The following is a 24,069-nucleotide window of genomic DNA, read 5'->3' as shown; positions in this document are numbered from 1 at the left end:
ACCTGCCGCCGCGACCGGGGCGATCCGGGCGACGGCGGGGGTCCCCAGCGCGGCCTCCCGCGGCCGTGGAGGCGCCGTCCTCCCTGCGGGGCGCTGCTGCTTGCGGGTGGCTTAGCTTGGCCTCCTCTTGCAGGGCACGCTCAAGTGTGAAAAACCAGGAGGGCAGGCGGGCGGTTCAGGGAAGGCCTAAGACGGACGTGTCATTCCGCACGGCGTGTGGGGACTGCCCTCAGAGGTTCCAAATAGCCTCAAACCCGTGAGTCAGCAGCGAGAGAGAGAGAGAGAGAGAGACGCAGAGACAGAGACAGACAGAAGGAAGGGAAAGGAAAAAGAAAAGAAAAACAGGGGAAAAAAAGAAAAATTACTGTGCACACACCAGCAGTTGGCAGACCCCGACACTCAGCCCGAAATGAGGCTCAAGGGTGCCCCTGTTAGTGACAAAGCTGCGACTGTTCGTTCTTCGCACTGATTAGTTACAATAATTACAATTTGCAGTGGTTACCAAGGCCTTTATCAACTTTGGGAGGCGTTCAAGGTTTGCTTCTCATTTCCAGACACGTGAGCAAGGAGTGACCAGGTCCACCAAGCCTGGCAGCCGAAGCCGAATCAAGCCCCGCCTGCGTGACCAAACCGGGTCTTTCTGCTCAGGGACCCCGCAAGGTGGGACTCGCTTTCTTTCTCATTTTAACAGCCCCTCCCCACGTCTGGGCCCTTCTCTCAGCAGCCTCAGGGCATGACCAGCCTTCGTAGCATCCTCCTCCTCCTCGATGTGCTGGGTGCAGTCAGGCAGCAGGATCACACACTTGCTGTTTCCATTAGTTGAGTCATATGTAATGCACCACAAAGGTCAATATGATTATAGGGAAAACAACAGGCAAGGATTGAATACTTCCCCCCAGAGCAGAGCTACCCGGGAGCCAAGGTTTCACCAACCAAATAAATCCAATGGCTTATAATCAGATTCAGGTTTCACCTAAGTCAATCTACAAAAGAACTTTTAAGGTTATTTACACAGGCACAACATGATGTATCAGCAAACACGTAACCTCGTGATGGCCAAGGATGAACTTGAGGACGTTGTGTTTCAGGAGGCAGGCTTCCACCTGAATCAGGCTTCCATACAATGTGAGCAATCAGGTAATTTTATTTATTTTTCAAGATTTTATTCACTTATTCATGACACACAAAGAGAGGGAGAAGCAGAGACACAAGCAGAGGGAGAAGCAGACTCCATGCAGGGAGCCCAACGTGGGACTCGATCCCAGGTCTCCAGGATCATGCCCTGGGCCAAGGGCAGGCGCTAAACCGCTGAGCCACCCACGCTGCCCTAACCGGGTAATTTTAATGAGAGGCACTTCTATGGAAACAAAAGAAAAACATGAATAGTTCAAGCAAATTAGAAATTCCATTTTCTGAGTTTGCAGAGCTGTCAGTTGAGAAAATTTCTAAAAGTCGGATTCTAAGTATCTTTAGGCAGAGCACAAACAGTGCGGTCGGGCAATCAGATGGTCCTGTTCGCAGTGTCAATGTCCCCGGTGATCTCTCTGAGTGGCTGCACAGCTGCAGGCACAAAGAGCCGCACATGGGCTGCTGTGATTTCTTTGAAGTTTTTATCAAGTTGTCCAGTTGCAGCCTGCATGGTTTCGGGGAAAAGGCAGGCTTAGCCTCAGAGTGATTGCAAGTGAAAATAGTGGGAGAAAATTGGAAATGCTAGGCTGCAGGGTTTTAGCCAAATATTGGAGGAAATTAGAATTCAGGATCCACTCAAGTTTGCGGGTAGAAAATAAACCTCAGATGATCAACGGCACTAGAATCTAAAATCCACAAGGGTGTGTTACTGAAACATAATTTTCTCTCCATAATCATTTCCATCAAAGACAACCATGGCAAGACTAATTTGTTTTGCAAATTAAGTCGACTTTTAATAAACTTGGCCTGATTATTTCTGAGTGCAGCAAAAATAGTGATGGATCATGCTCTTTCAGATCCTTTTAAATCTGCAAACAAGACATTAACGAACCAGCAATATTTTAAGTGAAGTTATAAAAAAGTCTAATTATCTTCATTAGTTCCTTTGGTCTCCTGTAATTAATTCTTGTTGATCTCAATCTTTTGTTATTTGATGAATTCATCACTTTTCCATGAAAGCTTTAGAAATTCTTACCCAGTTCAGTGTTAAGATCTTAAGGTCAGCAGAGACCTGTATTCCATAGGGTGCTTGTCAGGGTCTTTTTCATGAATCTCCTCAAAGATAAAGCACTTTGGCAGGAACATTTTTGCAAAAGCATCAGAATAAAACAATGACTAGCTGTAAATGACAAAAGACTTAAAAACTGGCAATGGCTAAAGATCAGATGAGAATTCATTATAATGCAATTGACAAGAAAATTTGGTTATTTCTCCAACATGCAGTATTTTAAGACAATGACTGGAATTATGGCTGATAACACTATGTCAGTACATCAGATTCTCATGAATTTCATATAATTTCTGGAATGTTTACATTAATAACTTCCATATAAATATTTCCTAAAGAAAGCTTAGCATCACTTCTTATTTTACAATGCATCCCGTGAAATTTAACATAACACTAAAAACTTATTTAAGTGGGATTCCCTGGGTTAAGTGCCTGCCTTCGGCCCAGGGTGTGATCCTGGGGACCGGGGATCGAGTCCCATGTAGGGCTCCCTCAATGGAGCCTGCTTCTCCCTCTGCCTATATCTCTGCCTCTCTCTGTCTCTCTCTCGTGAATAAATAAACAAAATCTTTAAAAAATGTAAAAATAAATTTTAAAAAACCTATTTGAAAAAACTTAGCTTTTTACATAAGTTTGCTTAAGTAAACCTGATAAAGACAAAACACAGAATCTTTGTTTTCTAGGCAGGTTACATTGAAGGTAAAGAAAAATCTTTGTTTGCAATTTCTTATTAAGTGCAGACCGAAAAAAAAACAAAAAAAAAAAAAACAAAGAGCAGACCAATAACTAAGAAAACTTTGTCCTTTGAACAGAGAGAAAACCAAATTCTAATTTTGCACCACTGTACTTTTGATATTAAATTTCTCCCCCTTTTTTTTTCTTTTTAATGTAAATAAATCCAGGGTACCTGGGTGGCTCAGTGGTTGAGCATTTGCCTTCGGCTCAGGGCGTGATCCCTGGTCCTGGGATCCAGTCCCACATGGGGCTCCCCTCAAGGGTCCTGCTTTTCTCCCTCTGCCTATGTCTCTGCCTCTCTCTGTGTGTTTCTCATGAATAAATAAATAAAATCTTTTTTTTAATTTAAATAAATCTATTTTATTTTTTTTAAATATTTATTTATTTATGATAGTCACAGAGAGAGAGAGAGAGAGGCAGAGACACAGGCGGAGGGAGAAGCAGGCTCCATGCACCGGGAGCCTGATATGGGATTCGATCCCGGGTCTCCAGGATCGCGCCCTGGGCCAAAGGCAGGCGCCAAACCGCTGCGCCACCCAGGGATCCCTAAATAAATCTATTTTAATCTCTGCTTTGCCACACATAAGATTCCTCTCTCAAGATCCCTTTTCTGCAAACCTTCTACAACTTTCTATATCCATTTGGGTTTTGTCCTTTTTTCTTTCTTATTCTGAAATAACGATTTTCCTTTAGGATGATATTACTTTCTTTTTTCCCTTTACCAAAAATGCATCTCCATTCCTCATACCTGCTTTTACCCAAAACACACCTCCTACTTTTCATATACAGCCATTTTCTTTCATCCTTATTGTTTCTAGTGATTCTGTAAAAAAAAAACAAAAAACAAAAACTAAGCAAACGAAACCCCCTTTTTCCTGACAACCTCAGCTTTATTAGTTCAGATGTTACCTCCTCGATTTCAAAGACTTACAAGGCTTATCTAGGAAAGGAATGGCCCAAAGCTGGCACTAGGTATTAATTAATTATAGATGTATATAGATGTACTCAGAGAGGGTGGCACAGTCGCCTCTGCACTACGTTAAGTGAATAATACATCCTTTCTGTGTAACGCAGTTAAAACAAACCATAGGCTTTTTGAAAATTAGAGCATGAGATTCACTCGCATCCCCTGACATGGCTCTGTGAGCCTGGGGACCCTATGACAGGCAGGGGCGGCAAGATGCCCACATTACTGAGGAAGGCGCTTGCTCTAAGCTGAGCAGAGTAACAATCTGGAAGATGGGACAGCTAGGTCTAAGCTGATGGCAGGGTTGTAAATTATTGGGAACCACAATTCAGAATTCCCAGCCTCGCAAGTAGTTACAGGAAATAGGGGAAGGGTTTTTTTTAATGATTTTTTCTTCCTCCCCCCCCCCCCCCCATTTTGTTCTTCTTTTACGTTTCTTTTTTTTTTTTTTTTTTTTCCCAAGGGTGGTTGTTCTTGTACTGGCCTTTTCAGCTGGCCACACAGACTCTTCCATGGCTCAAGAGTGGTGGCTTTCAAACACATTGGATCATTCCACAGCAAGAAAGAGAGTGTATATTCCGGCCCAGCCCATACTTACACATATAAAACCACCTAAAATAAAAGCTTAATGAACTGGGGCACCTGGGTGGCTCTGCCGGTTGGGCATCTGCCTTCCTCTCGGGTTATGATCTCAGGCCCGGGGTCCCAGGGTCCTGGGATCGAGCCCCATGTCGGGCTCCCTGCTCATTAGGGGAGCCTGCTTCTCCCTCTGCCTCTGCCTCTGCTTGTGCTCTCTCACTCACTCTCAAGTAAATAAATAAAATATTTTTTAAAAAAAGCTTAATGAACTAACACGTATTTCCCATTTTGAGTATGATATGCATTCACTCTTTTGCACTTTATGAAATTACCTTTTTCTTTACATATGGATAATCAATCCATCCGTAAGCCCAATTATACATTAGAGACAAAATTGAAGATATATAGGATCCACTTATCTAGATAGCTGTAGATCATACATGTATTTTCTATTTAAATAAATGCTAATGCTCGCCCACCAAGGGTCTGTGAGCACAGTTTCAGAAACCGGAAATTATGGTAAATCCTCACGCTGCAGGAAGGAGCTGGCCGGGGAGCCCCACTGCTTCTCACCCTGCACTGGGGCGCCTGCTGCTGCGCCTGCGCTGCCGACCTTGCAGGGCTTGCGTGCAGTTAGCTCACTTGTTCCAAGGGTTCTGACCTACTCGCTTTAATTCATTTTGCTGTCGCAGCCCTTCTTCCAATTTTTGAAACTATTTGTAATCTTTGCTTTCCGGAGAAAACCAGGGCGCGGGCAACCTTGAGCTGTCTCTCCTGTGTTAGCATCCTGTGGCAGATTAGCAAACTGATAGATACATTTAAAAATTATTGAAAGTGTATCCTTTCTCATAATAATGTTTTTCAGTGTGGCATAAAGTGTGTTTGTTAATAGAGCCACACATTTGTTTCTTTCTGTACAAATTTAAAGACCCAAAGTAGATAAACTTAGTTTTCCCATTTAATGTTAATCTTATTTGGAAATGACTTAGATGTTCACTGAATAGCCATTATTGGGTTTAACTTAGCATAAGCTTTGACCTAATTTATATCTATTTAAATTACTTTTTAAAAAAGATTTTATTTTTTTAAGTGATCTCTGCACCCAACGTGGGGCTCAACCTCACGACTCCCAGATAGAGTAGCACCCTCTACTGCTTGAGCCATCCAGCACCCCCCTCCCCGTAAGTTACTTCTTTTGAACAATGAAGCTTGGATCAGATATCAAATAAATAGTTAACTACTGAAGAAATACTTGCTTCTATTAAACCAACAAATTTATTTTGTATTTATTGAAGATCACCGCAGGTCATGTGAACTTGAAAAAAATATTTAGGTTCCTTTCTACATTTCTGAGGGTATACTTGATTTATAGAAACACTTAATTTTCTTGAAGCCAATTAAATAGAGCTCTTTGCAAATTAGTTTCAGCAATACCATCCAGAGGAAGAAAAATATCACACATCTAGAGCACACCCACACAGACATAGAGACATACAAATAGACCCAGAGCTCTTTACAGCTTTTGTTTTAAGAATGTTTGCTGTGTCTTGGGTACAAAACTCAGAAAAAAAAGTAGTTAGGGGTCGCCTGGGTGGCTCAGTGATTTAGCATCTGCCGCTGGCTTAGGTCGTGACCCTGCTGTCCCAGGATCCAGTCCCACATCGGCCCCCCACAGGGAGCCTGCTTCTCCCTCTGCCTGTGTCTCTGCCTGTCTCTCTCTCTGTGTCTCTCATGAATACATAAATAAAATCTTTAACAAAGAAAGAAAGAATTGAGATATAGTCTCTCCACTCTCCACTGGGGAAGAAAAGACTGATGTGCTACCCCAAGCCCCGGCTTCGGTCACTTGTTCCCCGATTTATGCTTTCTTTGTCTAAAAGCTTGCTGTGCTCAATTCTTGGGGTCTCATATTTCTGTGGGCTCCCATACGGACATAATTAAATTTTTCTCCTGTTAATCTGTCTTCTGTCAATTTCATTATTAGACTCGCCAGAGAACCCAGAAGGGAAGAAGGGTAAAGTGTGCTGCCCCGACGATGTACTAGATTCCATCTACGACAACGCCTTTATGTGAACATAGAAAACAGGTAACAAATCCACTGAAGTCTCAACCACCCGTGGGATTTCACTGCCTAGCAGGATTCGGGGGGGGGGGGTTTACATTTTTCTTCTTTTTAGCTTGGTTACATTTTCTAATTTTTCTACCATTAAAGTGTATTACTTTTGTAACAGGGAACAGTCTTTGCTTGTTTTCTTAAAAACACTCAAGTAGACACAGTAATCATGGAAGAAATATTTTTGGCTGTTTTTTTTTAAAGATATTATTTATGTATTCATGAGAGACACAGAGAGAGGCAGAGACACAGGCAGAGGGAGGAGCAGGCTCCCTGCGAGGAGCCGGATGCGGGACTCGATCCCACATCCCAGGGTCACAACCTGAGCCCAAGGCAGGCGCCCAGTCTCTGAGCCACCCAGGCGTCCCTTCTGGCTGCTTTTTAATGCAGATTTCATTACTTGAAGATTCTCAAATCGTAATTGCAAAACCCCAAGAGAACAATTCCCAGTCCTCCTAGATTATCCTGCTCCTTAAAGTCTTTAAAGAGAAAGAAGAAGCCAGCCCAAAACTGGTGTTAATGTTTCATCGGCCGCCTGTCGGTCTCCATCTCTCTTCCGTATAAATTCCCTAGCCCTTACCACCCGTCACGAAAGCATTCTGCAAATACCTGTGCAGCAACCTTTGAGCTTTAATCTCTCCTTAGTGGCGCCTTCTATTTTCTCCACAGCTTCCCGCACTGTATCCCTTGGAGCCGCGGCTGGGACCTCGGCGGCGGCGGCCGCTCTGGGAGCGGAGCGCTACTGCCATCTGGTGGCCAGAGGCTGAAGCTGCCGCTCCACATCCCACGGCGCGCGGGGCCCAACACCGGGAGCGCGGGCGGGGGGGGGGGGGGACCAGGCTTGGCCTCAAATTACTTCGAGTATAATTCGATGCCAAAAATGTTCCATTTCCCGGGACGCCTGGGGGGCTCAGCGGTTGAGCCTCTGCCTTCGGCTCAGGGCGTGACTCCAGGGTCCCGGGATGGAGTCCCACGTCGGGCTCCCCGCATGGAGCCTGCTTCTCCCTCTGCCTGTGTCTCTGCCTGTCTGTGTGTCTCATGAATAAATAAATAACATCCTTTTTAAAAATGTTCCATTTCCCAGCCATTTTTAAGAGTTCACCATAGCCCCTAACTCCGCTTCATTTGGAACCCCTTAAGTGTAGTCGCTCAGGCAGGTGGGAAGTGCCTGGCCTGTAGACATTCGCACATTATTCTGGAGCCGGTGCGGAGGAAACTGAGGGGTCCTTCTGTCCGAGGAGGCGAACCTGATGGCCGGCACCGAGGTAGAAGGGGAGTCTGCGTAGACATGGAAACACATTAATTACGTGGTGGGGGTTTTTAAGCCATTGTCAAGCCGCCTTGTGCTAACGCCAGGTACTCAGCGAACGGGCCCACTGGTCCGCAGCAGGTCACCTGACCCTCGCAGCAGCCTGCCGACAGGGGGAGGCAGCTGGGCTGTATTTCCCCGACAGCCCTGACAACAGTCACCCCCACACACACCGCTGGCACGCCCGGGGGGGGGGGGGCAGGCCGGGTCCTCCTGGCTCCTCGCCCCGCGCTGCGCTAGCTCCCTGAGCCCCTCCGGAGAGCGATCCAGTTGTGCCCAGCGTAGCTCACATCACGTCGAGGCCCGCAGGCACAGAAGGGGGCTGGATCTATCTCCCGCCTCCCAAGGCCCGGCGCTCGGCCCGACGGGGCGTAGGCGCTAAACTAGAACCAAAACCGTCTCCGAATGTCCTCAGCCGAAACCAGCGCCGCAGCCCGAGGTCATCCTTTTGCACCAATTTCGATTTTTATGAGCTTCTCCCTGCGCGTGTGTGCTCTCGCTCAGATACACGGATAACATCTTGAAGGAAAGAGGAGCGGCCCGAGTGACGGTGCGGACCCCGAGGGCATGCAGTGCCGCCTGCCGCAGCCCTTGGGAGCTGCCGTCGTGGGCCCCGGCACCGCACGTCTAGGGGAAGGGCTAACCCGGGCCACTGCCTGGAGGGGCCTCCGCGCAGGCGCAGTACAGCTGTGTGCAGGCCCCCCCCCCCCCAGCGGGCAGAGCCCGCAGCGCTGGCGCCTCCAAGAGCCTCGCGCCCCCCCCCCGTCGCCCCGGGGCTCCCCCTCCGGCGGTAGAGGCCGGGCGCCTTGCAGGCTGCCAGAGGCCTAGGTTGTCCCCCGACGGCCCCGGCCTCGCCGCGGCCCCTCACGGACCCAGGCCCGTGGGCTGCACGTCGAGGGCTCTGCCACCGCGTGGAGGAGCGAGCTCTTCCCTGGTCAGTGCCCGCGCCGCGACGCCGTCACACGGGCGATGAGCCGGTGCTGTGAAGCGCTTCCCTTAAACTAATTCCACTGCGATGAAACCATTTATGCTCATTACCCAGGGGATCTGCCTACAATTGCAGGGCAGGAAAAGCGATCTGGCCCGAGCGTCTGCGTGTGCGAAGGAGGAAGGGCAGATTCCAGAAGGCCCTGGGCCTCCAGCCGCAGGCCCCGGCGCGCGCTTCCAAACGCCTCTGCCTTCGGACCTCGCTGCGGGCAAACCTTGTTCCAAAGTGACAGGACAGACTTAGGAGTCCTGACTCTGGGAAATGAACCCGGGGGGTGGAAGGGGAGGAGGGCGAGGTGGGGGTGACTGGGTGACGGGCACTGAGGGGGGCACTTGATGGGATGACCACTGGGTGTTCTGTATGTTGGCAAATTGAACACCAATAAAAAATAAATTATTTTAAAAAAAGTGGGAGGACAGTGATCACTTGTCTGAAAGCAAACATTGTGATGCATGACAAAGGCCCACACATTAGAACAAAGGAACAGGCCCTTCTAAGATGAGAGCTTCTGTGGCCAGCTGCGTGCTCACCCCGCAAAGACCTGCGAACGTCACCTCACATGGCAAAAGGGACTTGGCAGCTGTGCTTAGCTTACGGCTCCTGAGGTGGCAGATGACCCTGGTGTATGCAGAGGGTCCAGTGTCCTCACAAGGGTCCTCACGAACATGGTAGAGAGAGGATAACAATTTTAAAAGTTAAGAATAGCAAAGGAACACACACAGAATTCTCAAGAAATCAGATAAATGGTGCTGCAGAGGAAATAATATTTGATGATGAGGGCAAAGCATGAATGTCAAGAAAAATAAAGCCAACCAGATGGCATCGACCACAATATTGGTGTGTTTACGAAGTGTTTAGACCATAAAATATACTAACAAACAGAAAACTAAAGATCAATAAAATAAGTACACTTTGCCCTCATTATTATTTTGCTTTCGGATACCTGGGGCTAATCTCTCTCACATGGACTTTCTAGACTTGTGCTGTCCAGTATCATATCCACCAGCCAAATGTGCCTCTTTAAATTTAAATTAATTAAAAATAAATTTTAGAAAATTCAGTTCTTCAGTCACTAGTCACATTCTGAAAGCTCAATAGCCACCTGTGCCTTGTTGACTTCCATATTGGAGAAAACAGAACATTGCCCTCATTGCAGAAAATTCTATTATACCGTTCTGTAGAGGTCTTTCCTTTTAATTCTCTTTGAATAAAAAGGAGGACGAAGGAAAAAAAAAAAAGGAGTCCTCATGAGAGGGAGGCAGAAGGGTCCTGGGGTCGAGTCCCGCATCGGGCACCCCGCAGGGAGCCTGCTTCTCCCTCTGCCTCTGTCTCTGCCCCTCTGTGTATCTCTCATGAGTAAATTTTAAAAATCCTTAAAAAAAATACAAGGAAACCGCTCGAATAAAATGTAAACCTTCCTAAATTCTGCACACGTACATATGTGTTTGTACACACACAAACATGCCCAGACACACACGTGCATACGAAGAAAAGAGAATGGCTACACCACGATAGCCACATCATGACGATAGCTATCATGAGATGATAGAGCCATAATTTTGAATAAACATAAAAATGACAGAAATGAGATCACATAGCAAATGTAAATAGCCCATAACGATCGATGTAAAAACGTGAAAACATTTTTAGAATATCTAACAAAGCAGAATATAACAATCTGTGCAGGAACAGATGCAGCTAAAACAAAAAGACGGAAATAAATGATGTACAAAGAAAGATACACAAGGAAAATGCAAATAACATGAAAGGGTCGCATCCATCACATCTAACAAGAAGGAATTCCTAGCAAACAGCATTAGAGACGGAGGCCACGTTGCGGCGCGCGAGGCCACAGCACACAACGATGATTTTGAAGAGTCACCGGTGTTTATGCTAACAAGACAGCAAGAGCTTCCACTAGTGGACCTACCGGTGCTGTAAAGAGAACCGGAAATGCTAACGGCCCCCCTCAATGCATCCAGGGCGGCTCAAGGAGATGACACAGGAGTAAAGACACAGAAAACCCAGACGTGATGAATAACCAACAAAATAGAGCTTAGGGTGTACGTGGAATCGCGTCCTCGCAAATTCACGTCCACCAGAACTTCAGAACCTGACCTCATTTGGAAATGGTGTCTTCGCAGATGTCACTTTTTAAGGATCTTCAAGATGAAATTTGCAGTGGGCCATAAATCCAATGATCGGTGTCCTTTTAAGAGAAAGGAGAGGGAGTTTGGAGACAGAGACAGGAATGAAGACCACGCGAAGATGAAGCAGAGCTTGGTGGGACGCACAAGCCAAGGGCCGCCGAGAGCCACCAGAAGCCAGAAGGGGCAGGAAGGCTCCTCCCTTAGAGCCCCCAGAGGGAGGGCGGCCCTGCCGGCACTTGGATTTTGGACGTCCAGCCCCCAGAACTGTGAGACATTTCTGCTGTTCTAAGCCACCTGGTTTGTGCTAATGCATCATGGCAGCCCTGGAAAATTCACCTCGCATGTATGTATGTATACAGCAATCAGCTTCTAACCCCGAGGTATGCAGAATGCGCTGCTTTTCATGGAACATTCATAAAATGTAGGGGTGCCTGGGGGCTCAATCACTGAGGCATCCGACTCTCGATTTCAGCTCAGGTTGTGATTTCAGGGTCGTGAGATGGAGCCCTGCATTGGGCTCTGCGCTAAGTGGGGAGTCTACTGGAGATCCTCCCTCTCCCTCTCCCTCTCCCCCCTGCTCGTGCTCACACACTCTGTCCCTCTGATTATTGTAGGCCATAAAGAAAATCTCAATAAATTCCAAAGAATAAAAATAACACAAACAGGATTTTTTTAAAAAAGATTTTATTTATTTATTCATGAGAGACAAAGAGAGAGAGGCAGAGACACAGGCAGAGGGAGAAGCAGGCTCCCCGCGGGGGGCCCGACATGGGACTTGATCCCGGGTCTCCAGGATCACACCCTGGGCCAAAGGCAGACGCTAAACTGCTGAGCCACCCAGGGCTGCCCAACAGGATTTTCTATTTTGCCATGAAAGTAGAAATGAATAAAAATCTGTCAAGACCCTTGTATCTAGAAAAAATTTTTTTAAGATTTTATTTATTTATTCATGAGAGACACAGGGAGACAGAGACAGGTAGAGGGAGAAGCAGGCTCCATGCAGGGAGCCCAGTGTAGGACTCGATCCCAGGACCTCAGGATCACAACCTGAGCCAAAGGCCGACGCTCAACCACTGAGCCACCCAGGTGCCCATATATGGAAAAAAACTTTTAAAAAACATGCTAATAACACCCTTTGGGTCAAAGTGGAAATACAGAGTGAAATCACAGAATTTCTTAGGAATAATGATAAAGAAAACTCAACAGATGAGTTGACAGAGAAAATGTATAGCACTACATTGGTTTAGCATTACAAAGCTTCAAATAAACACACCCAACTCAAACAACTGCCCAAATAAGGCAACTATGTAAGACCCAAGAAAACAATTCATAAAAATGAAAGCAACATTTCATGAGTTATACAACAGAAAAGCAATAGAACAAATAAAATCAAAAGCTGGTTCTATTTATTTATTTTTAATTTTTTTTTAATTTTTAAGTCAGCTCTTCATCTAACGTGGGGCTCGAACACACAGCCCCCGAGATCAAGAGTTGCACACTCCACCAACTGAGCCAGCCAGGTGCCCCAAGCTGGTTCTCTTGAAAAAAGAAAAGAGAAAAGAAACCCCAAAATACTCCAATCACTAACCTAATCAGGGAAAAACAAGGGGGGGAAACACATATAGAAAGTTGGAAATGCCAGGGGGAAAGAACCCTCTAGAAAGGAAGGCAGCATCCCCTCCCAAAACATTCCTGTGTGCTCTTGACAAACGGGAAAACAGATGAAATGGGTCATTTTTAAGAAAAACACAACTCAACCGAAATTGACCTCAAGGGACAGGTCTAAAATGCTCAATTTCCATGGAGGAAATAGAGCAAGTAATTTCAAGAGTGTGCCTGTGATAAAAAGCACAGAGCACACCCAAAAGGCTCCTCAGCAGAATTCTTCCAAACTTTCTCTCTTGGAGCCAAGAAAAAGAAGAAAAACTTCCACATTTGCTTTATAGAGTACGGCATTGACCCTCGGCCTGCAAAGAGCGCACTAAAAATAAATTAGTGTAGCGATGCAGAAATCATAAACACAATACTAGCAGACCAATCCAAAGCACGTGAATGTGCGTACATCATGACCAAATGGAGTTTAATTCACAAAAGGTCTCTACTAGGAAAGCCATTAATATAATTTATCATATTTTTAGAGCTAAGGAAAATCATATGACTTCAGTAGGTGGAGAAAAGGGATTTGAAAAACCCAATACCCATCCATGTTGAAAACACTCAAGAAAATAGAAATCGATGGGCTCGTCCCTAACATCATAAATATGTGTGTGAAATTCACCTCCTGAGGCCAACATTTTATTTAAAGGGGAAACACTAGCTTTTTAACTTAAGTCTGGGAAAAAAAGGTATCTAGCCTAGTATGCATAGTATTTGTATCTTCTCTTTCTTTTCTGTCTTTATCCCTATAAAGACAGAAAATAGCCAAAATCTATCAAGAAATGTCTTCGATATAAATGAGGAAAACTGTAGAGCATTCCTGAAAGACACAAAATTGGTCTTGAACAAATGGAAATATATAATACATTCTTGGATGAGAGGATTCAACACTATAAAGATGTCAGCACTCCCTAAATTGTAAATTCAATGCACTCTGGTAACGATTTCATCATTTCCCCCCACTCCTGGGGCTAGACAAGTTGATTATGAAGTCCATTTGGAAGAACAAGTAAGCAAGAATAGCCGAGAAAATGCTGGGAAAAAAAAGAGAAGAGGGCCAGCCCCAACAGATAACAGAACATCTCAAAAACTTCTATAATGAAAGCAGCCGCGCACACATTTAGACTCTGCTGAGGTATCATTTCTCGTCCCTCGAAGTGGCAAATGACGTTTCATTGGTGCCATTGTGGGGAAACTGTGCATACAGAGCTGGTGACAGCACAAAATGGCACAGCCCCGAGAGACATGGGGTGCTATCCAGCAAAATCCCATGTGCATTTACCCCCCCTCCCTTTTTTTAAAAAATTTATTCATGACAGACACAGAGAGAGAGAGAGAGAGGCAGAGACCCAGGCAGAGGGAGAAGCAGGCTCCATGCAGGGAGCCCGACGCGGGACTCGATCCCAGGACCCACGATCACGCCCTGAGCTGAAGGCAGATGCTCAACCACTGAGCCACCCAGGCATCCCAATGAACTGGAATCTGATCAAGCTTCTAGATTCAATGACAGCTTTTCCCCCCAGTATTTACTAACAGAGAATAGAGTTCACAGGAACATGTCAACCTATAGCCTAGGGATAAAATCAGCCAAGCCCAGAACATGGGATCCTGGTGTGTTACTGGGGCGGGGAGCTAGACATTGTAGATTGAAGACAGACACAATTACAGTGAGATACCACTTCACGTCTACTGGGATGGCCATGATCAAAATGACGTAAGTGTTGGCCAGGTTGTGGAGAAATTAGAACCCTTGACACTGCTGGTGGGGATGCAAAATGGTGCAGCTGCTTGGGAAAACAGTCTGGCAGTTCTTCAAAAGGTTAACCACAGACTTACTGTCTGACCCAACAATTCTACCTTTAGCTTTAGGCCCAAAAGAAGTGGAAATATAGGGGATTCCCTATATTTGGGAATATAGGCAGGTTTGGCGCCTGCCTTTGGTCCAGGGCGTGATCCTGGAGTCCCGGGATCGAGTCACACATCAGGCTCCCTGCGTGGAGCCTGTTCTCCCTCTGCCTGTGTCTCTGACTCTCTCTCTCATGAATAAATAAAATCTTTTAGGGATCCCTGGGTGGCGCAGAGGTTTGGCGCCTGCCTTTGGCCCAGGGCGCGATCCTGGAGACTCAGGATCGAATCCCACGTCAGGCTCCGGGTGCATGGAGCCTGCTTCTCCCTCTGCCTGTGTCTCTGCCTCTCTCTCTCTCTCTCTCTCACTGTGTGCCTATCATAAATAAATAAAATTAAAAAAAAAATAAAATCTTTTAAAAAAAAGAAATGGAAATATATGTTCACACAAAACCTTGACCATGAACGATGGTAGCAGCATTATTCACACTAGCCAAAGAGTGGAGGCAACCCAACCGCCCATCGACGGGTGAACGAATAAACAAAATGGCCTATCCACACACTGGAATATTCTTCAACAATAAGGAGTGAAGCCCTGACACCTGCAACCACATGGATGAACCTGGAAAAGCTAATGCTGAGTGAAGGAAGCCAGACATGAAGGCCACACACTGTGATTCTGTTTATATGAAATGTCCAGAATAAATCAATCCATAGAGCCAGAAAACAGGTTAGTGGTTGCCAGGGGTTGGGAGAATTGGGGGTCACTGGTAATGGGGTCCAGGGTTTTTTCTTGGGGTGATGAAAAAGTTACCACTGCTTGTAGGGACACCTGCATAATTATGAATATCCTAAAAACCAATGAATTACACACTTTAAACAGGTGAACTATATGGTATGTGAATTCTATCTCAAGAGAACTGTTACCAAAAAAAACCCCCAAAACCTTGAGCATAAAAAAATCCCCAATAAATGCATATTTGGATTCTGTTCAGTTAAAAAAAATGACATATGAGACACCTGGAAGAGTGAACCCTGCATATTTAATGACATTAGAAGTTATTAAGTGTTAAAATGTGATAAGGATACTGTGCATGCTTTTCTCTTTTAGCAACACATACTGAAAATATTTACAGCTGAACTGAGGTGTGCAGGATTTTGCTTTGAAACACAGGAAGTGAGACAGGTAAAGGTGTAGACAAAACAAGCTGGCCATGACTGATCCAAAATTCAGAGAGGGGAGGGCTGCATATGTGTTCATTTTACTATTCTACATTTATATCTGTTTTTATGTTGAAAAAATGAGTATTTTTTTAAAAAAGATTTTATTTAGAGAGATTGTGTGCACGGGGGTCAGGGTGTGGGGTGGGGTGACACAGAGGGAGAGAGAGAATCCTGAGCTGAAACCAAGAGTTGGATGCCTAACCAACTCTGAGCCAATTAGGGGCTCCCCCCCTAAATTAGTATACTCCCATATGTAAGTCCACGTAATTACATTTTTATTTAAAAAAAAAACACACACATTTCCATTCTGTTCTTAAGGCAGGTTAGTTTAATTTCATAGAAGGAATATTTTCAAACAATACAAATGACACAATTTGGGAACAGTGACAAAAACAGAGATGAATACTGATTATAACTTAATCCCTCGACAGAAGGTGATTTATTTCAGCAGTGACAATTTAGTGATCAGAAGACGTGAAGACCAAATTCCCTTTCATTGGCTGCACTGTTTCTAGAGAATCCGAGTGGGCAGACTTCAATTTGGACGGTCTTTGGACCAGAGCTGCTGATAAAGCGCGGCAGCTTTCCTATCCCAAAGCGCGGTTACGGACAAATTTACCCAGAAGATGAAAATGCCCGTGAACAACGGGACTTCACTTTTCTGACATGTGGGGTGTTCTCGGGGAGGGGGGGCTGTCTTCACCAGAAAGAAGCTGCAAAACCAGGTCAGGAGAGAGAGGCCAGCCGGGTGCCTCCTGTCCTCCCGCGTGCTCGGCGAGCCTGTCCCTGTCCGCAGGCCCCGTCGGCCCGGCCGGCGAGCGGCACAGAACCCATCACCGTCCACCTCCTCCACTTGCTGGCTTTTCTCTCCTGCTCACTCTGGTCCCACTCGGGTGCAAAGGCAGATCCTTGCAGGGAGGCGGGAGACATCAATTAGAGAGGTGGCAAATCCAAGTGCTCCTTGGATGACACCGCAAGAGGGACTGCATTTGTTTCTGGTGGGGCAGAGTTAAAAAAAATAAAAACAAAACAAAACAAAACAACTGACAACAAGGAAAAACCCCAGCCACGGAAACACAGAACACTAAAAGCTGCGGGGCGGGAGGGGGGGTGGCGCTCCAAACAGAAGCTTGTGTGCACCGTGGCTGGGGCCCCCGCATGGGCACAGGGGGCCTTCCCCACGCCGCTGCCTGAGAGAGGCTGGCGGGGAGCGGCCTCAAGGCCCCGAGCCCAGGAGAGAGGTCTTCGTGCACCCACGGCCGTCTCCGCAGCCGGCGAGCACTGCGCCTGACATGCGCACGCTCTGCCCCTTGCACACTCGGTCTGGCTGCAGATAGCTTCTTCGCTGGAGTTCAAAGTTTCGGCAGCTGGGGGCACAGAGGGCCTGCCGTTGTCATCGCCTGCTTGGCAATGCCGTTCGCCGTGGGGCGGCTCTGGCAAGGGCTCACAGTGGGCGCGTCTCTACCTCCATTGTGGGTTATGTACACAGAGAAATCAGCGGGACACCGAGGATGACAATGACGACAGAAGCGCGACCAGAGGCAGCAGTAGAGCGCCAGGGCTGCGCCGTGAAAGCCTGACGTCCTCAGCCCGCAGCACCTGCCCACTCCACCGGCCGTGGTAGGTCTCGTGTCGATGAAATGCTTTTACAAAATTCATTTTTAACAAATGTAAAGAGGTCGGCAGGTTATACAGGGGGGCGGTTACAGATGAAAGTGTGTGGGGGGGGGAGACACTGATTCAAGGGGGCCACTTCCCAGGGAGGGGCAGAAAGATCTGGAAGAGAGTTCTGGCTTCTTCTACGGTTCACACGACCCATCTCATTTACTTGTCTGAGGCCTCGGAAAGGAGAGTGCATTTCAGATACAATAAATATGCATTCGGCAAAATATTTAGATCATTTGACATTTTCAAAGGACATTGGTATAGTTTTATTGCATAAAAAAAATTTTTCCCCCCTCATGAACTACTTCTAAGATTTTTTAAGAAATACTGGGTAGACTCCAATATGGGGGAGGGGGGGACAGATTTTGATTTAAATCAAATACTCTCCTGTAAGTGACTCACTGGGTAACTGTCGTTACCCACGCATGCTTGCTTCCTTCCACGAAAAATCGCCTTCAAAGGCCATCATGTCCACATCATAAGCGCTACGTCTGTCCATGGGTCCACGGACTCTGAAGATGCGCGCTCCTGGTTCTCGTCCCTTCCCTTCATGATAGACGGAGTCGTAGCGCAAGAGGTCCACGCTGCCTTGTTGGTCACGATCAGATGGAGCAGACTCAAAGGTGGAGCTGCTCTGGCGAAGGCAGGGGGTGTGGACAGCCACCACGGGCAGGCAGGCTAAAGGCCGGGATGCCAGGGGCCAGCGGCCCGCACATGAGTGCGCACAAGACGACAACGGGATGAGAGGCCGTCAGTGCACAGTCGGGCACCGCACGCACGGCATGTGAACTAGCCCTGAGCCACCGCAGTCCGTATCTTAACACGAGTGCGGAGGGTACGATATACGTGCTAAATACACATATAAGTAACTGATACAAGTGACGAATTTAGCGGTGTTTTTGCATTTTGGGTGTCAGAAATAAAACCGGCCCCAAAGTTCCATTCTACTGCATGACAAATACTGAAGCACAAAATTTTAGTCTTAAAATACATCTTAAAGTCAGTATTTTCCTTCAAGGAAAAAAAAAAGTACTATAAATAAATTACAATACAGTGAATTTGCCTGAACTCACTTTGTTTCTGTCTTCCAGCCTTTAAGTCAAATAAAACAGCGTAAAAACTGTACACTCTTAACAAGATAGTTGATCTTTTATAAAATAACCTGTCTTCAGAGATGTCAATTTCACAACAAGGAAAAACCAAGCCCTGTTGCCGTCACTATTATAAAATATATATGTATAGATATATGTGTGTTTTTTTTACAAAGTGTGTATATTAATAGCTTTGCACAAATATTTTAAGAACAAATTTAGCTAGTCTAAGAACTTCATGAAAATAAAACAGGCAGATAAATACTTCAAGTGTACGAAGTACTATATCAGACATCGTCGGCAGGCAGAGGAGGTACGTTGATCCTTGGTCTTGTAAAAAAGGCTATCTTCTCCCTGGGATTGGAAAGAATTACAGGTTAGAAGTGGACATAAATGCAGTGAAAGCTGGTGGGAGGCTCTCTTATCAGTGACAGCTCTTCTTACAGAAACAGTTGAACTTAAATTCCTAACAACATCGGTTTGTATATGGATTCTCTAAATTTTAATGGAAGTTATGAAGCCCCACGAGGACGAGGGTTTATCTCCAGTGCCTAGAACAGTGCCTGGTCTATAGTAGGTGCTCTGCAAATATTTGCTTTTTAGTAAATGAATGAATAAATGAAAAGCTATACAAATGAAGGAACCCTAAATCACGGTTGAAGGAAGATAGTTACCGTGTTTTAGGTTCCTTTCTGGTGGGAGTGGGAAAATCCAGGGTATAAAAAAATTAAGGCTAATTGTTGAGCCATAAAAAGGAATGAGGTTCTAACGCACGCTACAACACAGATGCACTTCGAATTCATTATCCTAAGAGCAGCCAAGCACGAAAGATCACAGAGTGTATGAGTCCACTTACACAGAACGTCCAGAAGTGGCAAAGCCAGAGAGAGCGAAAGCAGCCTTGGGGGTGCAGGGGGCTGTGGGAGGGGGAAGCGGGGAGGGGCCGCTTTACCGGGACAGGGCTGCCTTCTGGGGTGAAGGAAAGGTTTTGGAACTGGACGGAGGGGGTGGCTGCACGACACCACAACTGTGCTAAGTTCCACAGAACTGCTCACTTAAAATGGTAACTTTCATGCTATGTGAATTTTGCCTATTTTTTAAAAATCCAGACACAAAAGAATATGGATGTAACTGTAACTCTCCTCATATGAAAAACAAAAACAGGGAAAACTAACGTGTACTATTCAAATTCAAGACGGTGGTTATTCTGGTGTGGGAAATTAGGGACAGGGTGCCCAGAGGGCTTGAGTCTGGCCACGCAGAGTTGTGACGACTCACCGAACTACTTCATACCGACAGAACGCATGCCTCCCTGCATGTGTATTATGCCTCAATAAAAAGTAAAAAGGCAAAGGTGCCACGTGTGTACATATACGTAAGCCACTGTGTGTGTTCCCAACAGCAAATATTTGGAAAGAGGTTTAGAAAATAGGCAAATTATATCTTAGATGAAACATTACAGCCAAAAGAGAGCAGATTATGTGGCAACACAGGATATATTCATTAGAAAAAAAAAAAAGCTAAATGCAAACTCGAACCCACATCATGATGACAAGCAACATAAAAAAACCCAGCGCCTAACCAAAAAGGATCAGGAAAAGAAAACATCAAAATACTAACAGCAGTGGGGATTCTGGTTTTATCCTTAACTGCCCGTGGGTTGTTTTTTAATGCTCTCTATTTTTTATGATGACGAAGGTACGACAGTATAAAGCCAGCAAAGAGGCGGGGCCCGCGGCCTTCTCTACCTGAAGGTCTGCACTTGGATGGGCTCTTTGTGGCTCCGTCCGCGCAGCTCGCACACCCCTCTGGAGGCCTTCTTCAGCATCTTCTCAGCTGCCTGTTCCTGATGGAAGTCAAGTTTGGTCTGTCTTGTCTGGAACGGCAACATTGGAGGAACAGGGCCCTTTTACTTCTAGTTTTTTTGTTTGTTTGTTTCTGTTTTAAAGATTTATTCATTTGAGAGACACAGAAAGAGGCAGACACAGGCAGAGGGAGAAGCAGGCTCCCTGCAGGGAGCCTGACATGGGTGGGACTCAATCCCGGGATCATGACCCGAGCCAAAGGCAGACACTCAACCACTGAACCACACAGGTGCCCCTTTTACTTCTGGTTTTAAGGAAGAATGAGGAAAGCCACTCCCAGCTCTGGGGTCCTGGAGGGGAGAAAGGCCTGCCCCGTCCTCATACAGCCCCACCACAGGGAATCCTCCCAGGAGCTACTGGGATCCTTGGGATCATGCCTTGCAGACGGCAGGCCCAGAATATTCCGCCACGAAGCAGAGAGTGGTGATGCCCACCGGCAGCACCCTCCTCCCCACCCCGTGCCACCTGAGGCAGCCGCAGAAGGCAGGTGTCCGTGCGCCCGGGAGCACCAGCCGCGGGGCCCACGGAGGGAGACAGCCAGCTCCTGCAGCCCGGCCCGTGCGGCGCCGACATGCAGCGTCCTCGTCAGGGCCAGGCGGGCCCCTGGGCGCAGGGCTGCGGCCTCTCACCTGCCTCTCTGCCTCCTTCAGCAGGCTCCGGAACCGCTCGTCCCGCAGCACCCAGTGCGGGAGGTCGGTCTGGCCTCGGAGCTGCGCGTCTTCCAACCGCTGCCTCAGCTCCCGCAGGGCGCAGATCTCCTCGTTCAGCTGCCTCTGCCGCGTCCTCGAGGCCTGGAGGTCCAGCTCCAGGTCCAGGGAGGTGCGGGCCATGAGCTCGGCCAGGGACGACCTGCAGGGCTGCGGGACACAGCGGCTGTGAGCACGTGCTAAGCTGTTACTGGGCACCACGCGGCCAGCGGCCCGGACCCCCAGTCCCGCTTGTCCACCGAGAAAGGGGACCGGGGATCAGAGCTCCCCGAGGGGCGGTTCCCTGCGCATGGCCGACGGGAACACTGATTGGGGCCAGATTAATTTGAATCTCCAGCTCAACACCAAGTTGTCTGCTTTAATGGTGACCTACGCATCTGCAAAAGCGTGGAGAAACAGACCCTCTCATATGGAGCTGGTGGGGTCAAAAATGGGCATCACCTTTCTGAAGGCCTACTTGACAGTACACGTCAAGGCACAAAACGTGCACTTCTTTGGTTCTGAAATTTCACTTTGACTTGCTTTTGAAAGGCACAACTCATGACATGCAAAAGTGATCCAGTTAAAGTTTATGACACAGAAAACCTAAACATATAACAAGAGAAAATGGATTAGGTCAGTTACAAGGCCAGCATAAAACACAGCCACTGTAAAAAGCAGAAAAAAATATATTGGAAAATCTTAAATGATCCACCATATAAAGAGGGAAAAGCATGTCATAAACCATAGGAATGCTTTTTGTTTAAAAGATTATACACCCACACACGCAAGCTGTCAAAACCTTTCCTCCCCGTATAAGCCTCAAGTAAGCAAACCTGCCACGTTTGAGAGAAGTCCTAATATGAGAGGAGAATTTTTGTGTGTGGCGCTGAGAACAGTACTTCCCATTGGATGGGAAACGCCGGTAGGAACGGCAATTACTGTAACACCCAGCAGCGCCGTTTGGTGGGCTGAATAACCGCAGGCTTCTTACACGCACATAACACTATTCTGCACACATATGGAATGTGAATGCACATACAGGAGAGGATTTCATAAACACAAGTTCATTTAAAACTACTCAATTCATGGTAGAGCTCAGTGGTTCTCAACCAGGGATGACTTGGCCCTCCAGGGGCCACTGGAGACATTTCAGGTTGTCACAAGTCGGGGTGGGGGTGGGAGGCCGCCTACTGGCAACTAGGGATGCAGCTCTGTGCCCTCCAGCGCCCAGGCCAGTCCCCAGGACCAGGCCCCAGTGCGAAATGTCAACAGCGTGGCTGCTGAGAAACACTTTTATAGCTGAATTGGGTCTTTTCTTCTTGTTCCCAGTTGGCAGCTGCTCTAAGTACAGCCACCGCAAGGAAATCTGGGTTTTATTATTATTTCTTTAATACAGTCTTATCCTGAAAAAGACAAGGAACTACCCGCTTAGAATAGAAAGCAACAAAACTCTGTAAACTGATGTGATATGGAGAAAAAAACATGGTGGGTAAAGTAAATTAAAGCAGAACAGGCCTATGTAGAATGCTCGATGCCGAAAAAGGCAGATTTTCTCAACTATACATACTCTCTTGTCAAAAAAGAAAAAAGAATGTTTCGTACAGATTGGTTGATTCTATATTATCATATTTAAAAACGTGAATATCATGAATTATTTTAGATCATGATGTTATCCTAGGAAATTAAGAAATATTGGTAATATTCTGATATCATATAGCTCCTGAAACTTATACCTAAGTTAAAAAGGAAATACATTACCTTTTTTTAAAAAAAATGTTATCTTTTAATTACTGTTACCTAAAATATTGCCTTTTAAGTTCTGTAAAAATGACTCCCGGGTGAGTACACTCCACATTAGTTGACATGGCACGTACCTGCTTATAGCGAAGGGTCCGTCTTTCCAAGGTGTTTCGGACAAAGGGGGACTTTCGGGGCAGCGTTGAACTGTCACTGTCACTACGATAAAGCTGTGCCAAAAAAATAATAATAATAATGTTCAGAAACACTTTCTCAGAAATTCAATATTCATTCTCTCCAGGTATCTGAACTGCATTATTTCATTTTCCTTCACAGGTACCCGAACCCACTGATGACGGCTGGTACTTTTACCAAGTCTTCTGGTCTCTGTGAAGACAAAACTGATGCAAGTGTCAAGTAAAATTAAAGACCAATAAGAACAAATCAAATAAGCAAACCAACCCCCTACCCTCCTCCATGTTACACACCACCCAAACCGTGTGAAGTTTCCAGGGGGACAGAGTCAACAAATTCCCGCCCTACTAACACCGACTGGGACTCGTCGCGTGCAGCGCTCACAAAGCCAGCACTGACCTCAGCGCCTCTCGCCTGCTCTCGCTCATTGTCATTTGCTCTATTTCTGGCTTTGCCAAGACCTGGGAAAAAAACGGCTTTCCATAAAGAGACTCGTTCCTGGTAGTAGGATGAGACACCACCACTTACATCCCCTCTGCCAGTCAAGGGAAAGGGTCTGCTTTTAAAATGAAAAATACGCCAGGCTCCCTGCATGGAGCCTGCTTCTCCCTCTGCCTGGTCTCTGCCTCTCTCTCTCTCTCTCTCTGTATCTCTCATGAATAAATAAATAAATAAATAAATAAATAAATAAATAAATATTAAAAAAAAAAAAGTAGCAGCACCTTCTTTATGGGAGCAGAGACATTTCGTGGCGGGTTCTTGCTTCAGGATCAAAGTTGATCTGTGTGAAAGCCAAAGTCCTTCTTGCCTTCGTGGCCTCCTTTTCCATGTCAGTTAACCCCAAATGCCCAGGAAATGCCGTGGCACGGCAGTGTGTATGTCCCCCACTCGATCGTTACGGACAGATAAGAACAAAGAAGCCTCTAAAAGCATCATCTATAAATGCGTGCTCTTATGCAGGGCACAGAACACGGCACAGGAGCTGGAAACCTTTCTTTGGGGAAGGAAAGGATTTCCTCCTTCACCACACCCTTCTCACCGAGCAGACCTGAGCCCACTCTGCG

General features: G+C 46.5%; 1 protein-coding gene and 1 long non-coding RNA gene across 3 annotated transcripts in view; one reads left to right on the top strand and one right to left on the bottom strand.

Annotated features, from left to right (window-relative positions):
- The first annotated feature begins 11 nt into the window (after positions 1-11).
- LOC121483558 lies at positions 12-7,600 on the top strand. Of its 2 annotated transcripts, XR_005985743.1 has the most exons (5): positions 12-256; positions 555-660; positions 1,016-1,137; positions 6,463-6,564; positions 7,261-7,600. It is a non-coding gene; the product is annotated as an uncharacterized LOC121483558 (long non-coding RNA). The 2 variants fall into 2 exon arrangements; XR_005985744.1 differs by lacking the exon at positions 1,016-1,137.
- A 10,834-nt stretch (positions 7,601-18,434) lies between these two features.
- The window catches only part of WWC3 (WWC family member 3), a 118,364-nt gene continuing 112,729 nt past the window's right edge, over positions 18,435-24,069 (bottom strand). Inside the window, exons 20-23 of the mRNA XM_041741010.1 lie at positions 22,948-23,040; positions 21,014-21,241; positions 20,268-20,395; positions 18,435-18,873 (exon numbers count right to left, since the gene is read on the bottom strand). Of these exons, the coding sequence (XP_041596944.1) occupies positions 18,807-18,873; positions 20,268-20,395; positions 21,014-21,241; positions 22,948-23,040 (516 nt within the window). The 3' untranslated portion in view covers positions 18,435-18,806. The remainder of the gene's footprint in view (positions 18,874-20,267; positions 20,396-21,013; positions 21,242-22,947; positions 23,041-24,069) is intronic.

The sequence above is a fragment of the Vulpes lagopus genome, chromosome X, assembly GCF_018345385.1.
Source record: "Vulpes lagopus strain Blue_001 chromosome X, ASM1834538v1, whole genome shotgun sequence".
Taxonomy (NCBI): Eukaryota; Metazoa; Chordata; class Mammalia; order Carnivora; family Canidae; genus Vulpes; species Vulpes lagopus.
The sequence above is the reverse complement of the archived record's forward strand: the minus strand, read 5'-3'. Positions and strand labels throughout refer to the sequence as shown.